General features: G+C 39.5%; 2 protein-coding genes across 10 annotated transcripts in view; one reads left to right on the forward strand and one right to left on the reverse strand.

The window, feature by feature from the left end:
- LOC138159957 (protein adenylyltransferase SelO-like) overlaps positions 1–16,478 on the reverse strand; it is a 105,955-nt gene extending 89,477 nt beyond the window's left edge. For 7 of the 8 annotated variants that reach the window (XR_011168025.1, XR_011168024.1, XM_069086342.1 and 4 more), the window contains exons 1-3: positions 15,941–16,478; positions 4,334–4,452; positions 3,506–3,634 (exon numbers count right to left, since the gene is read on the reverse strand). Coding sequence is in view for 6 of the 8 variants with exons in the window: in XM_069086342.1 (XP_068942443.1) it covers positions 3,506–3,634; positions 4,334–4,452; positions 15,941–16,163 (471 nt within the window). In the remaining 2 variants the exon portion in view is untranslated. Of the gene's footprint in view, positions 1–3,505; positions 3,635–4,333; positions 4,453–14,108 lie in introns of all 8 variants that reach the window. The other variant, XM_069086341.1, reaches the window with a different exon arrangement.
- An 18-nt stretch (positions 16,479–16,496) lies between these two features.
- PDSS1 (decaprenyl diphosphate synthase subunit 1) overlaps positions 16,497–18,447 on the forward strand; it is a 38,958-nt gene continuing 37,007 nt past the window's right edge. Inside the window, exon 1 of one of the 2 annotated variants that reach the window (XM_069086365.1) lies at positions 16,497–16,709. In XM_069086365.1, coding sequence (XP_068942466.1) covers positions 16,566–16,709 — 144 coding nt within the window. In that variant the 5' untranslated portion in view covers positions 16,497–16,565. Of the gene's footprint in view, positions 16,710–16,776; positions 16,906–18,447 lie in introns of those variants that run through there. The other variant, XM_069086366.1, reaches the window with a different exon arrangement.

The raw sequence follows: 18,447 nt of genomic DNA on the forward strand, positions 1-18,447 counted from the left end.
CACCACAGGTTTCATGTGACTCTGGCTTCCATATGACTCAAGCAGGTCACATGGACCTATTAATGGATGGGAAAGAGCTTCCCATTTACATTACCATTACATTCAGCCCCAAGATCTTTTGTATCCATTACACAGGTTAATGGGAGTTTAGGGGTAACTGGTGTCAATAGAACTTTACAACAATATAACAGGGATAACACAAAATAAGCACATAAAGCAATATCTTAGGGTGGGACTTAAGCAGAAGCACACCATCATCCCCCCCTCGAACTAATGGGGCCCCAAATCTTGGGGCAAGAGGTGAAGGTCTCTTCTTCCATAGCTACTTACTGCTGAAATTGGATGTAGAGCTGTCCCTGCCGTAAGAGGTCCCATTCGTTCAAGGGGGGAATGATAGGGTGCTTGTGCTCAAGCCCCACTCTAAGATTTTGTTTTATGTGCTTATTTTGTGTTATCCCTTTTATACTTATACTTTATAGTAAAGTTCTGTTGACACCAGTTACCCCTAAACTCCCGTTAACCTATGTAAATGATGTAACACAAGGCAAAAGAAAGCAGCTGCTGCTACCCTGCACCACATCATGTGGCTATCAATGCATGATAACTTGGTACAGTTAGGACCAGAGAGAGATCTGGAATTAGTGTGAAATTAGGAGTGGGGTTGGGAAAAAAGTGGGATAAAGAACACAAACTCCTTATCAAATTCTCCACCTAGCTCCTGTGATTTGTGAGGACCACAACTGGCATCATGTCCAGGGAATACCTATGGAGGAGAACATATGCAGAGAAGCCAATTAGCTTGGGAATGTGTGTGGAGGGGCAGATAGGAAGCAAACAGATGTCATCAAGGAACATGAATGGCTGTGCAACTTGCAGCTCCAATGCTGCAGAGCACTGGGGGTTGAAAAGAATTTTCTTCCTCTGAGACAAATTAGAATTCCTATTGATATACTCAAGGTAAAAAAATGGTTGAAAAATGTAAAATGTCTAAGGGCTTTTCTAGCTAGCTGACTGGGTGACTACTGAGGACTGCATTGCCAGAGTTTAAAAGCCCTAGACTGTAAGCTTTTTAGGAGCAGAGGTTGTAGCAACTGAAGCAACAGATCAGTAAAGGAATTGAATCCCTGCTGAAGAGCAAAAACAGCAGCAGACAGCAGCAGAAACTCATCAGAAAAGTTCAGTAGCATCTCAACAGAAATGACCCATGGCAGAGAGCTGCCAGCAACAACACCTAAGAGAAAGTAGCATGACGACATCACCTAAGGATAGGGGTGGTTCTACAGCATTGGAGCTGAGAGTTGCTCAGCCATCCATGTTCCCTGGCCACATATTTCCTTCCTATCTGCCCCTCCATACACATTCCCAAGCTAATTAGCTTCCCTCCATAGGTGTCCCCTGGATATACATCTTCCCTATATATGTCACTTTGTATCTGTGATCATACATTGATCATACATTCCCTACATGAGTTATTATCTCCCCTACCAGCTGTGTAGTAACTTGTAGGAAAGAGTACGTCTTTACCCCTGTTTAATGAGGGCAAGGTGAAATCTTTCTTGTCATTTATTTTTCTATACTATTTTATTAAATATCTTTTGCCTTGAACCAGTTTGCCATTTGGCTAACTTTACCAATTAGAAAAAACATCCACTGGGGGCTCATAAGCTATGGTTTTTGAGTTGACACTAACTTACAAAATGTCCAGGATATGGAATAGCTGTCTGGGGGCCCAAGTTTGAGGGAGACACAAAATAGTCAAGAAATACTAAGTAAATATTAGCTAGTCCCAAAAGAGAGTGATAGGGCTTGAACAACTGTAGCAGCAAGCACCCCAGCGTCCCTAGGGTGGCTGCCAACACAGGTTCTTGGATCTGCTTTGATAAAGGAAAGCAACTCAAAATGGGTTAACAAGCTTACTTTAATCAGTCAAACATATGCATCGTTTACCCAGATCAGGGGAAAAAGGTCAGCACCCTGAACTTCAGAGTATACAGACAGAATTATCAAGACAGAGAAACAGATCAAGTAGACAGATTTCCAACTGTCCAACCATTACATCCATACCAAACAACATCTGGGTTTCAAAGCCGGGAGGCTGTTGACCACAGCTAGCCCAGAGTTTCATCAAATCACAGAACACTTCTCAAAGTGAGCCCCAAAACAAAGCTACACATCAAGGCTTATATAGCCTTCTCCTGGCTCAGAGAATGTAACAACCTTATTGACTCACTGGCCAATCAAGAAGTATCTGCTGAAAAACAAGCCTCCCCCACCCCAGGCTCCAGGTGTACTTTAGCCTAGGGGCAGGGAAGATCTAACAAATTTACATTCCCATTACAACAACTAACCCTACATTAATTAATTTCCTTTTTTTATATCCATAGTTGAGCACTCTGCTACTGTCTTCTTTCAAATATCTCATGCTTTACTATAGTCTTAAACCAGAGGTGGGGAACCTACAGCCTCGGGGCCCTCTGGGTCCTCCAATGCAGCCCTTTGACAACATCTTTGAAGTTTGGATTCAATCAAAGGGCTGCACTTAAGGACCTAGAGGGCTACATGTGACCTCAAGACCACAGGTTCCCCACCTCTGTCCTAAACTTATGCCCTTCCCTGGTATTTAATAGGGAGATGGTATGCCATAATGGAAAGAGATCTAGAATGAGAGGAGACCAAATACCACCTCTGATATGGCACAGGCAAGTCTCCTAATCTCCATGAACCTGGGTTTCATAAGTATCACAGGATAATAGATTTAGAGCCAGAAGAAACTTTAGAGGTCATCTAGTTCAACCAGTTATTCAACAGATATGTGAACTCAAACACAATGAGGGGAGAAGTAATTTGCCCAACAGCAACGTTTTATCAGGCCCTCAGAGGAATTATGGTTGTCAAAGACAGAAGGCCCATTTATCCCCAAAGGAGTTAATGCATAAATAAATCCAAAGGGTACAGAAGACCATTGAGCTGATCCTCAAACAGCAAAAGGCCACCACATCTGCAACTGAGCCCATCAAGTTAAGGCAAAATGGTGATCATGAACCCTTAAGTACCAATGTATATAAGGACAGGTTTTCCTTGAAGGGAAGAAAAACTGTTCAAAAGGGGCCCATGGGAATCAGTAAGCATTGCCTTAGGATACATTCATACACTGACCTCTGTACAGAGACAATCTTTTCTCAGAGGGATAAGCAATTCACAGAGATTTGATACCCTCATAGCCACTTTTTCTATGGCTCCATTCTGATGATTTAGGAGCTAGAAAATATCATAATAATAACTCCAACAGTGATGCAATATATGGTGATATATATATATATATATACATATATATATATATATATATATATATATATATATATATATATATATATGTACTAAAACATTCTTGCTCAATTTTCAGTATTCTGGACCAAAGAAATTAGTGAACAACATCTTCCTAACTGGAATGGAAACTCTAAAAAATGTTTACATTTTGATGTCAGAGAAGCAATATTAGATTTACCTGATGGCCTCCATATCTATGGGCCAATGGAATAGAGCCAGATACTATCTTTTCACCACTTACAAGTTGAATAAAATCATTTGTTTTTGAAACAGAAAGATCAAGGTCCAAAATATCTTCCAGAACATCCTAAAAAAAAATATTAAAAATGTAAATAGGCCTACTAATTTTCTATCAGAGTACTGATAACAAAGGGAAACAAAAGGAAAAGATAATCATAAGTGCACTATTAATAATAATCCAAAAGATCTGTTCATTTTTATATTTATCAATAATATCTGGAAAATCTGGTAGTTTAGTTACATGCATTAATTAACAAGTACTACAAACAAGGAAAAAAATCTAATTCTACTTCAATGGAAAGTTTTGGGGGTTTTCCTTAAAGTTGTATTCATAAGGATTAGTTATAGTCCGAAAAAATACTGCTTTTCTTTCCAGGGCAAAGACCTTTATGCAACTGAAAAATTATCAACTTTTCATTTTGAATCACAGAATAAGATTATATCATTGGAGGACAGCTTGGAGCTGGCTTGTAAAGAATAGTTTCAGGGTTATATGAAACTTTAACCTATTCCCAGCCCCACAATGGCATTTTTCAATAGATATTAGTGCTGGGAAAAAAAAAAAACTTAAAATCAGATACTATGCTTACATGGTCATTTTTAAAATTGTTAAGACCATCAAGGTACATGAAAAAATTAAACACAAAAGCAATAGTTTACCCACTACATATATTAAACTCTGATAGAACACATTATCCTTTTTTAATGAATGTTTCAAGGACTTGAATAAAGTATTCTTATTTTTACTATTAAAAAAAAGCCTAACCTTTGAAACTGCTACGAGATGAATCCTTGATTTGAAAGGAGTAGGGTAAACAATAGAAAAAATACAGTTTCTCACTTTGCGAACATAATTTTCATAAACTGGATCAACTGGCAAAATACCTGGTAGGAAAAAAAAAACAAACCTTAAATTCCCTCTTATTTAACCTATATTTCCTAAAATATTGTATCAAAGTAAAAATGACATCTACAAACTCAAAACACATAAATTTTATCAAGTAAGAACAATACAGCTTACCTCATTTCTAACACAATAAGTGTTTCATATTTCACATTTTTCACATTACAAGATAGAATATTGGGAAAGAAAATTGCTCTTTTCCACAGATCACCTCCTTGTCCTTTATACTACTCTTTGCTGGTTCTCCTCCTGCCTGACTATTCCTTTTCAGTCTCCTTTGCTAGATCTTCCTCCAGCAAAGCTGGCTGTTTTCTAATGATGAGTGTCCCACTGGGCTCAGTCCTGGGCTCTTTTCTTTTCTCCTCCTATACTATCTCATTTGGTGATCTCATCAGTTCCTATGAATTCAATCTTAATCTCTATGATGATTCTCAAATCTATTTATCCAGCCTTAGCCCCTCTCTTCACCTCTACCGTGTTTCCCCGATAATAAGACACTGTCTTATTAAATTTTTTGGACAGAAAAACACCAGAGGGCTTATTTTCAGGGGAGGGCTTATTTTAATGAACATTGACAGCAATTTTAATAAACAGGTAAATGTGAACAAAAAAATGTACCTTTATTCAATAAGCAAATCACTGGGGAAGAACAGGATGACGCACTCACTGCTGCAGCTCTGATTGGATGCAGCTCGGAGCGTGGCGTGCGTTTCACGGGGGGAGGGGGAGGACACAGTGCATACAGAGGGTACCGTAATGTAGTGTGCAGCGCAGGGGATCACCTTCACTACAGTAGCAATTTCAATAGGGCTTATTTTCGGGGGAGGGCTTATTTTAGAGGAATCTTACACAGTAAGGGGAGGGCTTATTTACGGGATAGGTCTTATTATCGGGGAAACACGGTAGTTATTCTTATCCAACTGTCTATTGGACATCTCATACAGGATTTCCTACAGATACCTTAAATTCAACATGTCTAAAACTGATCTCATTGTCTTTTCCCCAAAGCCCTTCTCCCTTCCAAACTTATTTATTACTGTCCAGAGTAGCACCATCTTCCCAGTCACTCAGGTTCCCAACCTAGGTATCATCCTCAACTCTTCTCACTCTTATTGCAATTGGAGGGTATTGAGTAAAACTAAGGGGATGGTGAAAGCATAAAGGAACAGAAGAAAAATTTTGCAAAACCATTCATACATGTTTCATCTGTTGTGCAAGAAAGTTAAAGTCATAGTGATTACATTATTTTTCAAATAAACACACAAAAAGCAAGGTATAACTGATCAGTGGTCAAGTCTGCTTACAGGTCTTAACAAGCAAATGTTAGCAGGCAAGTATGTTGAGCATTGTCGGGAAGTCCAGCATTCACTGGCAGGAATATGTGCGTGTAATAATTTGTTTATAATACAATACTATACAGTTACATGATGCAATATTGCATCATCAAAATTTTAATGCAAGAAAACCCCCCACAATTTCATAATAAATTATTACATTTAAGGTGTCTTTTAAAAAAATGTTATTTTTTAAAATGTCTATTTTGAAATTTCAAAAAACTACTAAAGGGTTAAAAAAAAAAAGAATAGATTTGGGGGAGACTGAATAACTTTTTTAAAGAGGGCAGTAGTAGGCCAAATAAGTTTAGGAACTTCTGCATCAAAGGCAGGACTGGAACCCAGGTTGTACTGATTCCAAGGTCATCTCTTTCCACTATACCATGTTTGACTCTCAACAAACCCTAATAATAAAATCAACAAAAGGTTATAATAGTAGATCATATAAATTATGCTCAAAGTATACTCTTTAAGAAAACAGGAAAATATAATGTCTTAGAAACATTTCTGTTAAACACAGTCAAAATAGAAACGCTTGGGCACTGTACATAGTTAAGTTTTCATTATCAAGAAAGCCCAAAGAAGCTGACAAAGACTAGTTACTGTATGTGGCATAGTAATAAGGTCTTGGTTCATCAATACTCCCATTTGATAACATCAAGAGATGTATAAGATGGAAGGATATTGTCAGGATAGGAGAATAAAAGCAAACAAAAAGCACCTTCTTTTGCTCTTATTTGAAAATCCTCAAAACTCAAAGAGGATCACAGATTTAGAGATGGAAGGCATTGCAGAGGTCATCTAGTCCAACCCTTTCATTCTACAGATGAGTATATATAATGTCTCAGAACATTTAGACCATGATCATGCCAATATTTTCACCATAAAAACTGATTATCAAGGAAATGGTCTAATGTTGGCCCCTTCCCCTGGTTAATTTTCCTTGATGGTATAGATACAAAAGCTGATTTGATGTTTTCCCCAAAATTCATGTAGTTTTCCCTCACTTGCTTAAACCACAAGACACAGTTCTCCTCTAATAATAACAAGGACAACAGCAATTATCATAGAATCCTAGAATCACAGAGCTAGAAAAGACCTCTCTGATTAATCCATAACTGAACAAGAGTCCCCTCTAATGCATCCCTAATGAACAGTCATCTGATCATTTACTGGAGGAAACTTAATACTGCCAAATGCCGCTCAATCCACGTTTGGACAGCTCTAACGGTTAGTAAATTTTTCCTGACGTTAAGGCTAAATTTGCCTTTCTGAAAATTTAACCAATTTCTCCTGATTCTGCCCTCTGAGGCTAAACAGAACAGATCTAAATCCTCTTCCAAGTCTTTTAAGTACTTGAAGACAGCTATTACTATCTCTCTCTCTTCTCTTCCCTGGTTAAACATGCCCAGTTCCTTCAACCAATCCTCAAACTACACTAATTGAAGGCCCTTCACCATTCCTGCTGCTTTCCAACTTATCAATGTCCTTAAAATGTGGGACCCAGAACTTAATACAGTATTCCAGATGTGGTACTAGCAGGGCAGAATTCTGCAGAACTATTCATAGAAGAAATGCCTCTTGATGAAAACCAAGAGTACATCTGGGTTTTTTGGCTGGCATATCACATTTTTTTTTACAGATAAGGAACTTTCAGTCCACTAAAACTCCAAAATCTTTTTTCAGAAAAACTGAAACTAACCATGTGTCCCTCATCTTGTACTTGTGAAGTCAATTAAACTTTTTATATTTTGTTTTTATATCACGTACATTTCTAAACATCTCTCACCTTCCCTAACAGCCACCTCTTAAATTAAAAAGAGAAAAAACAATGCAGCAAAACTGACAAACATCTTAACAAAGTCTGGCATCTGCATCATTCTGCACAAATAGGACCTTAAACTCTGCAAAGAAAGATGATGGGAGGGTGTCTGAGGTCCATTTCTTGAACCTGTGTAAGATTTTACATTTTTCTCTACGGAACTTCAACTTATTAAAGCCTGTATAATTTCCTAGCCTGTCAAGATTTTTTGAATTCTTACTCTGTCATTTTGTGTATTAGCTGTAATCTCTAAATTATGTAAGTGTGCAAGTGCAATAAAATAGCATAAGCTATTTATGTCTTTATCCAAATCACTGATAAAAATGTTAGCACACACCAAGGCACAGTTCCACTGAAACTCTCCTGAAATATTGACATCAATTGTAAATTGTTGTCAATGCTGACATTAATTGTCAACGTTTCTTTTTTCAAGCGCAGTTATTCAACCAATTTAGTATCAATACATCTGTACTAAAATCTAACCCATATTTATCCACCTTTCTACAAGAATAGCAAAAAATAGATTAACAAACACTTTACTAAAATGAAGGTAAATTTTATCTATAGCATTCAACTGATCTACCAGGTTAGTAATTCTGTCAAAAAAGGAAATAAAATTAATCTGGAATAGCCTGTTCTCAATGACAATGCTGGTTTAAATCCTATAATTTGAAGATTACAATTTCCTACCTATTTCCTGAAAACTGGAGCAACAGTTGCCCTTCTCAAGTCCTGTGGTCCTCCTCTTACTCTCTATGGTCTTTCAAATATACCTGACAATGGTTAGCAATCAATCACAGACACCAGTTTTTAAAGTACCAGGAGATTTAAGTCACCTGGGCTTGGCAACTTAAAATCTGTAAAGAACAGGTAAATATTGTCTTATTATTCTCCTACTTATCTTAGATTATACCTTCTTCTTATACATTTTTGTTTTTCTACTACAAAGATGACATGGCAGAATGTGAACAAAGAGAATTAACAGCTCCACTTCTCAGGGGTCACTTATAGTTGTCATTTTGACCCTGTGTATCAGTCCTAGCCTTTTTCTTGATCCTTTTTCCCCCAATATAGCTATTTAAACACTATCAACACCATCACCAACAACTAACCTTTTCCTTTCTGGTCTCAGCTCATCTTGAACATCAGCACTCCTGACAATATTCTTATAGGACTATGCCATGATTCTACATTAATCTTCTGTCACCTTGCTTCCTTTCCCCTATATCTATTAAAAGTCTATATTGGTTGATGAATTCTCTATGCATCTACAATCATCTCTCTAGACAACTCCCTTTCTTCTCATCCTTTTCCTCAGAATTAATTCTCTTTTTGTCCTCAGGATGTTATTCCTGAGAACTTCCTAGCCTCCCTCAACCAACTTTCCTGTAAAACTTAAGTCCAGAAGATCCCACTTGGTCTTTCTCTGAATCCTTTGAAATCTATGCTTCTAAAATGTAGGATGCAAGTCAGATTAGAACAGATTTTCCTCTTCTCTTTTACAAACCCCAAGGAGTCTCCTCCACACAAAGTTCCTATTATTTTTGTCCCAGCAACTAGTGATTCCCTATTGGTGATCATCAGAACTAGAAAATAATTCCTCTCAGTTCCTCCACTCTTTAAAAGATGAAATTATCATTAAACCAAGTATAGAATTTATTAAATTCACTGCTTTTGCTATCAAACTACTTTTATTTTCCAAAATCATAGCTGGGCTTGTCAAAATCATAGTCTAAATAACTGGGCTGCATTTCATAAAAATTGATGATGTATCTCAGCCCCTAAACAACAATAAAATAACCTAATTAAGAAAGATTAGTAATACATGTGATTAAAAAAACACACACTAATAGTCTCTATATTGTTGTAAGAACTAATTCTAACACATGTAATACATTTGAAAATATCATTATCCTATAATTTTGATTACATTAAATTGAAAAGCTTCTGTACAAAACCAATGCAACCAGGATTAGGAGGGAAGTGGAAAATTGGGAAAGAATTTTTACAACCTATGTCACTGATAAAGGACTCATTTCTAAAATATACAGAGAATTGAGTCAAATCTATAAGAATACAAGCCATTCCCCAATTGATAAATGGTCAAAGGATATGAGAAGGCAGTTTTCAGAGGAAGAAATTAAAGATATTTATAAGCATATGAAAAAATGCTCTAAATCACTATTTATTAGAGAAATGCAAATCAAAACAACTCTGAGGTACCACATCTCACCAGTCAGATTGGCTAAGATGACAAAACAGGAAAATGACAAATGCTGGAGAGGACGTGGACAAATTGGAACACTAATGCATTGCTGGTGGAGTTAGGAACTGATCCAACCATTCTGGAGAGCAATCTGGAATTATGCCCAAAAGGCTATAAATAATTTCATATGCTTTGACCCAGCAATATCACTTCTAGGGTTGTATCCCAAAGAGATCATAGAAGTGGGAGGAAGACCCATATGTACAAAAATATTTATTGCAGCTCTTTTTGTGGTGGCAAAGAATTGGAAATTAAGGGGGTGCCCATCAATTGGGGAATGGCTGAACAAGTTGTGGTATATGCATGTTATGGAATACTATTGTGCTATAAGAAATGAGGAGCAGATGAACTTCATATTTACCTGGAAAGGCTTATATGAACTGATATTGAGTGAGAAGAGTAGAGCCAGGAGAAATTTGTACACAATTACAGACACAACGTATGTGTGACGACCAACTTTGATAGACTGGACTCTTCTCAGCAATCCAGGGTTATAAATCAACCCCAAAAGACTCATGATGGAAAGAGATGTCTACATCCAGAGAAAGAACTGAGTCTGAACCCAGAGTGAAGCAAACTACCTGCTCTTTTACTTTTTCTTGTTTGGTTTTGTTTCCCCTTTCCCATTGTTCATTCCATCTGTTACAATACTTCTATTTAACCTGCCTAATGTCTAATGTGAAAGTATTTGCAGATACTATACTTGATTGTATGCCGCCATGGGGAGGGGAGTGGGGGAGAAAGAGAAAATTTGAAACTCAAGGAATTGTGGAAATAAATCTTGTAAACTAAAAGTAAACAAATTAATAAAGAACAAAAAAAATTTTTAAATCATTATCCTACTAAATTATTTCTGTTATGTAAATATGGTTTAGACAACTAAGCAGAGACAAATCAGAGAAAGAAAACCAGAGACCAATATCCCTAGTGAATACTAGCTAAGAAGCTATAGCAACAATCAAAAGATTGTACATTACAAAAAGGCTGAATTTATACAAGGAATTCAAATTCAGCCCAGTAGTAGGAAAACTATAAACATAATCATATAAATAGTAAAAGCAATCAAAATCACATGATTATGTCAATACATAAAAAAAGCTTTTGACAAAATGCAAACCTACTGCTATTAAAAACACCAAAAAGCATGAAAATAAATGGACTTTTGCTTAAACAGTATGTAACTAAAATCTATACCAACATTACATATAATGAAAATAAACTACAAACCTTTCTAATAGGAGGAGGTTAAAGCAAGGACATCCATTATCAACACTATTATCTAACAATTCTAGAAATTCTAGCTATAACAGTAAGAAAAGAAAAAGAAATCAAAGGAATAAGTATAAGTAAAGAGAAGTCAAAATTATTGCCTTTTGCAGATGATATAATGGTCTATAGAGAGAATCCTAGAGAGTCAACTAAAATATTAATTTCAGCAAAGTAGTTTATTAAATCCACACAAATTGTCACATATATATTTATGCATAATATATACATGTGTGATATATATTACCAAAGAAACCCAGGGAGAAGAGATAGAGAAATTCCATTCAAAATAACTATAGAACATATAAAATATTTTAAGAGTCTACATGCCAACACATACAAAGGAACTATTATAAATATGACTACAGTGAGTAAGAGCACCAGCCCCAGAGTCGGGATGACCTGGGATCGAATCCAAGCTCAGACATTTAGCACCCACCCAAAAACACCTGGCCCTGTAACCTTGAGCAAGTTACTTAACCCCAATTGCTTTGGGGTAGCCAGGTGAGTGAGTAATAGCACTGGCCCCAGAGTCAGCATGTCCTGGGATCAAATCCAGACTCAGATACTTAGCACCACACTCAGAAATAACTGGCCATGTAACCTTGAGCAAGTTACTTAACCCCAATTGCTTTAAAAAATATATATATATATATGACTAGAAAACATTTTAGAGAAATAAAGACAGACCCAAATAAATAGAGCAATATTAATGACTCAGGGGTGACCAGTGATACAATAAGAATGACAATGCTACTGAAATAAATGTGTTTATTCAAAGTGGTATAAACCAAATTACCAAAGAATTATTTTTGTGATCTGGAAAAAAGTTTTAAAAATTTATCTGAAGTCAATATTCTCAAGGGAAATAATTAAAAAAAAAAATAAGAAGAGATCCTGGAAGTACCAGTTCTCGAATTCTATTGCAAAACAGTTTTCAAAATTATTTGGTGCTGGCTATAAAACAGAAGTTGATCAGTGGAAGAGATTAGGTACACAACTTACTGAAGCTAACAAACAGTAATATAGCGTTCCATAAACTCAAAGATCATAACTACTAGGATAAGGACTCACAATTCAACAAAAACTACCAGGAAAATGGGAAAACAGCCTGGCAGATATTAGGTTTAGACCAACACTTCATACTATATATAAGCTCCAAATGGTTTTATGAAATATAAAAGATCAATATTTTTTAAGCTTTTTTGGAGGGGAGAGGGCAGGGCAATTGGGGTTAAGTGACTTGCCCAAGGTCATGCAGCTAGTAAGTGTCATGTCTGAGGCCAGATTTGAACTCAGGTCCTCTTGACTTCAGGGCCAGTGCTCTATTCACTGGGCCACCTAGCCACAGAAAAAGATCACATTATTAAGAGAAAATCAGAAAAGAAAGAAGATAACCTGTGGATAGGAGGACCAAAGAAGGGGCCGAGAGGATCACAGAAGATAAGCCTAACAGTTTTGATTAAATAAAATTGCAAAGTTTTAACACAAACAAAATCAATAGTTAATATTAGAAGGTTAACAGTTAACTGGGAAAACATATTTATAGGTAATTTTTTAAAAAAATAAATACCTCATATCCATCATAAGGAACTGATGCAAATATATAATAAAAACCATCTCCAAATAAGAGTCCAAAGATATGAACAGGAAGTTCTCAAAGGAAGAATTTCTAACTATCAACCATATTTTTTTAAAAACTCCTCCAAATCACAATCAATATGATAAGCGCAGATCACAACAACTCTGAGCTTCTACCCCATAGCTATCTTATTGACAAAAAGAAAAATGGCAGTTGGCAAGGCTGTGGAAAAAGAGGTACACTGATATGCTATTATTGGTGGAGCTGTGAATTAAATTAGTCCAGTTAGTGTAAAAAGCAATTTTTAACTAAGCCCAAAGTCATTCAATTGTGCATACCCTTAGATCCCACAATGCCACCACTAGTCCTAAAGCCTAATGAAGAAAAAAAAAGAAAAAAGTATACTTAGGGACAAAAATGTTTATATCAGCTATTCCATTGTAGTAAAGAACTATAAACATGGGGGTGCCCAACAACTGTAGAATGGTTGAACAAATCATGGTACATGAATGTAATGGAAAATTACTGCACCATGAAAAATGGATAATAGAATTACTTCAGAGGATCTGCCAAGATTTGTATGAACTGATAGAGTGAAGTGAACAGAACCAGGAGAATAATTATAGTAACAACTCTGTAAAGGAAGACTGGAGCACTCTGATCAATTCAATGACCAATCATGATTCTAGAGACTAATGATGGAGCATGATACCCACCTCCTGACAGAGGATGGATTCAAGAAGTAGCATGAAACATACATTTTTTGGAACCTGAAAATTAGTGGACTTACTTTGACTATGCTTATTTGTTAAGAAAATGTATTTTTCTTTTTTCATTTGGGATAGGAGAAGGGCAGGAGAATTAATGTCAGAAAAAAAAGGAAAAGAGAAAAGGGTCATTAAAGCATTGTTTTTTAAACGCTCAGCAACAACATGAGGAAGTTTAGAAAGGAAACACAAATGAGTAGTACAGTTTTGAAAGTGAGCATGTTGAATTTGTTACATATGCTTTTTTAAAAGTTGTAGGTGATAGATTCTCATTTTCATATGAAAAAATCCTGTATGTTTTAGTTCTTATATGGAAATATTTTTTCTTAATAAATTCGGAATTTTAAAAAATGACTGGCTGTCCCATCTTTTTTTTAATGTTCATTACAAAGAAACCCTTTTCCTCTCCATGGATCTTTGCATGCTCTATAAACCCAACACTAGTGGTGTAATTATTCAAAGAAAATGATGTTCAGCCTCCTGACTGGCCACATCTAGAAGCTTGTGAAATACTCAGGTTTTACAGCTGACATTTTAAATGGGTAATATATTAACTCCTTTTTCCATTAAAAAAAATCATTTGCTTGGCAAGACAATTACCAAAAAGAGATCTTGGAATGTTGATCATTGAAGTAATGTTGGTCATGAAGTAATACTTCTGAAAACATATTAGTATATGTTCCCCTGTGAATGACTTTGCTATTCTCAGCATTACAATGATCCAAAACAATTCTGAAAGGCTTAGGATGAAAAATTCTCTCCATCTCCAGAAAAAGAACTGATGGAGTCTAAATGTAGATCAAAGAATACTTTTTAAACATTATTATTGTTAGGGTTTTATTTTTGGTGTTTTCTTTCACAAACTAATATAGAAATATATTTTGTGTGACTGCACACATACGGAAGTTTAAAAAGGAAATACAAATAAGTAGTACAGTTTTGAAAGTGAACATGTTGAATTCGTTATAAATGCTTTGCATATATATGCTAAATATGTCATATATATGCTATACATTCTCAGTGTGGGTGCAAGAGAATTTGGAACTCAAAAAAAATTTTAAGTGTTAAAACTGGGTATATGTATATGTGTATATATGTATGTGTGTATAGATATGTATGCATGACATATATATATCAAAAATATACACATATGTATCAGGATATATGCTGTGAGAGGCAGTGTGTTGCAGTTGGAACATTAGGAGTCTGAAGTCCTGTTTCTAACATACTAGCTGAGTGATCCTGGGCAAGTCATTTTACTTAGTGTCATAGGAAACTTTCTAAGACTTTAAATTACAACCAGGTGTGGACTAGTAGAAGGAGTTTCCACATCACAAGTTCCCTAAGGAGATGAATTCTTGGGTGCCTATTTAAAAAGGCAGGTTACAAGGTTTAAAACGTGCCTAGAATACCCAACCAGTCTCCACCCATGTAATAATTTACAATTGGTGATAAACATCTAATCTACTTAGAAGAACAAAATGAAGCAAGTATCCCCATGGGGAACTGACTGTAACCTGCCAGTAGGCTGTGTGCTTCTGAGTTGGCCACCATCAAGATGTATGCAAAACTCGGGAAATAGTTTATGTTAACGGGGTTAGTTTTCTGGGTCCCCCTGCGATGTAATGAGCACAGCTCCCCTGTGCAGCTGGGCAGTCACATGACGGACAAGCTGTGGGTGCTGCGATTTCTGGGCGGCCCTGGAGGGCGCGTCCCCCCTATTCTGTAAATACAGTGAGGCGCTCCTCTCGGATGGCCTCCGAGGGCCCTTCCAGCAGCATATCTCAGCCGTGGGGTAGCCACACTCTCACACCGGCACTGTCTGACACACACCCCCGGGCGCCCCCAGCCGGTCCCTAATCTCTCAGGGGCCCAGGGGCCTCTGTAAGGCTTCAGCTGTGAACACACCCTCAGTTCCAGCCTGGAGCATGTGTGCACACATATAAACGTTTGTTTGTAAGTGGATACGCGTGTAGACATGTGGCTAGTCACCCCCGGCCTCTCTATGCGTGTGCGTGTGCGTGTGCCTGGCACAGGCCCGTCCAGACTCACACAGCCACTAAGGGCCTGGGGCTGGACGCCAGCCTGGGGCTTCGAGGCCTCCAGGATACAGGACTCCAAAATCAGGGCTATTCTTTCACTACGGGTGACTTCCTAAAACTTCAAGACTGTTAAACTGTAGCCAGTTGGTGGAGGTTTCCACACCAAGAAGTCACCACCGAGATGAACTCACAAGTCCTTAGCTTCTGTGCGTGTGTGCGCACGAGGGTGTGCATATGGGTGTGAATGTGTGTGCACGAGTGTTGTCTGCGTGTATGTGTGTACGTGTGCATACACAGGTCACGTTCCGCCCGAGCTGCTCACGGCCACCACCCGGCGTCCCGAGTCTGCTAGGTTCTCGGACCCTGGCAGCCAGCAGATCCCGCCTGTACCTACGAGGCTTTCTGAAGACAGGCTCCAAGGCCCGAGCGAGCTGCCCAGTCCCGTTTTCCGTTCGCAAAAGCCTGAGCCGGACCCATTGCTATAGAGGCTCCCGAGACCGGGCCTCTGCCCCGGGGCGGGGGGCTCCTCCAGGAAGGCGCAGGCCGCGCGGCAGCAGAGGAGCACGGCCAGCAGCGCGCGCCCCGCCGTCCACGGCCTCGCTCCTCTCTCCATGGGTCGCCCCGGGCCTCAACACCCCGGGAAGGCTGGCAAAGGGACCATCTCCCGGAAGGGAGAACCCCAGGCGACCAGTGCCTACAGCGCCTCGAGGCAAGGGGCGGGGCGGGGTAGGGCCGGGGGCGGAGTGCGCGTTCAGGCCACCGCCCCCTCCACTATTTCTCCTCGGACCTTCGCCTCCTGCCTAGAGACCACCTGGAGGGTCCGTGTGCGTGCGCAGCTTGGGCTCCGCATCAGCCTCGTTCTCGGCCGGGATCTCCGGGGAAGGAGGGGCAGTGAGGAGAAAAGGGTGTGGGCGGAAGCGCTTCTTGTACCAGATTTCCGGCTCCGGGTCCCCGCGGGGTGGGGGAGGGGAGGGTGCTGGGGAGGAGCCGGCTGCCTTACTTGCATAGCGGGATCATGGCCTCGTTGGGTTGGCGCTGGCGGCGCTGCTGCTCGTGGAGAGCGGCCTCGGGGAGTCCCGGGCTCGGCGCCCTGCGGAGCCTGCCCGAAGGCCAGGGATGGCTGGCCGCCGCCCGCCCCGCAACCGGCTCCTGGGGTCAGGTGAGTGGGGCTGCGAGGAAGGTAGAGGGCGGGCGGGAGAAGGCGCCGGGCGCGCAGAGGTCACGGCGCCAATGACAGCGGAATGAATGGGGAGCCCGGAGCCGGCACGTGTGCGCTCTGGAGGGCGTGCGAGGCCGCACGCCCCGGGGGCACTGAGTTCTGTCTGCCTCGAGGAATGGGCATGGGGGCGGTCAGCGTGAGTGTGTGTGTGTGTATGTGTGGTGGAGGCAGGGGAGGGGTAAAGGGGGGGCAGAGTGGGGACCTGGGGGGCTACGGTGGGAGAACAGTGTACTGAGGCAGACCTGTGCCCATAGGGTGGTGTTGAGAGTGGAGGAGGGCTGGGGTCTCAGAAGGGGGGGTAGAATGAAGTGCTGGGGCAGAAATGTAGATAAGAGCAGTTAATCTGGGTTAGAAATTTAAATTCATCTTTAACTCTTCCCGGTTCCTTTATTCCCTCTTCCTAATCTGGCTCCCCTGGGATAGGGTGAGGGTGGTGACCTGGGGTCTAGGGAGTAACCTAGGTAACCGAGATTAAGATCTAGGTGGGGAAGAGAGGGAAGAATTTGTATTTTCATGGCTCTGTGGGTGGGACTGGGCGGAGAGAAAGGGAAGAGAAAGAACCCCCAAGGTTCAATACTCAAGGAGAAATAGAGCTAGAAAGCTCTTAGGAAACTAGCAATAGAGCAGAAATAGATCTTGGAGAATTATCAAGTTCCAATTTCCCATCTCATAGGTGAGGAAACCAAGTCACTTGAATCAAGATGTTCACTCTATCAGCCCACTCAGCTGCCACCAATGTGGAGGAATTGTGAAACACAAGGAAAAACTCTGGTATAGAGAAGCTAGCAATGTGGTTGGATGGGCAAGACTCACATGCATTGACTTCAGCAGGAGTGTTTTGAGTGCCATTTCTACCTTCTCAGTATTTTTCATATCTGATCCCTTCCCTTTACTCACATAGCTACCCTTCAAGCTCTTATCACCTCTTACTAGATTATTTTTTTCAAATGCTTTAACTTCTGATTTACATCATTTGTTTCCGCCAGATTTTGAGTTACAAATTTTCTCCCTCTTTTTCCCCTACCCACCGCCCCAAAATAGCAGTCCCACAGGATATCCCCTCCTCCAATCTGCTCTCTCCCATATTTTCTCCTATACCTCTTTTGACTTTTCCAGTGGATCTCTATGCCCCAGTGCTTATATATATTATTTCCCAATTACATGTAAAATAGTATTAATAATAGTATATATATATATGTACACACATATATATATTTGAATATTTGATTTTAAAACTTTGAATTCTAAATTCATTCCCTTCCTTCCTTGTCACCCACCCTTACTGGGAAGATAAGCAGTTCAGTATAGGTTGTACATCTGTGGCTAATGCAAAACAATAACATAGTAGATATATTGTAAAAGACTATATTTCCCTCCCTCCTATCCCACCTCCCACTTGTTCTGTTCTCTACTTTGATCCCTTCCCTTTTCAAAAGTGGATGCTTCCAACTTCCCTCCCCCCCAGCCTGCCCTCCTTCCCATCATCCCTCCTTCATCCCCTTCCCCCCCCTACTCTCCTTGAGGGTGAGATACCCAATTTAGTGTGTATTTCATTCCCTCCTCAAGCCAAATTCAATGGGAATAAGGTTGACCCATTCCCTTTTGCCTTCCTATTCTTCCCCTCCATTGTAACCATTTTCCCTTACCTCTTCTGTATGAGATAGTTTACCCCAATCTG

The sequence above is a fragment of the Petaurus breviceps genome, unplaced genomic scaffold (genome assembly GCF_028583685.1).
Source record: "Petaurus breviceps papuanus isolate PSGF00001 unplaced genomic scaffold, PetGlider_PUasm1.0 178, whole genome shotgun sequence".
NCBI classification, from domain to species: Eukaryota; Metazoa; Chordata; class Mammalia; order Diprotodontia; family Petauridae; genus Petaurus; species Petaurus breviceps.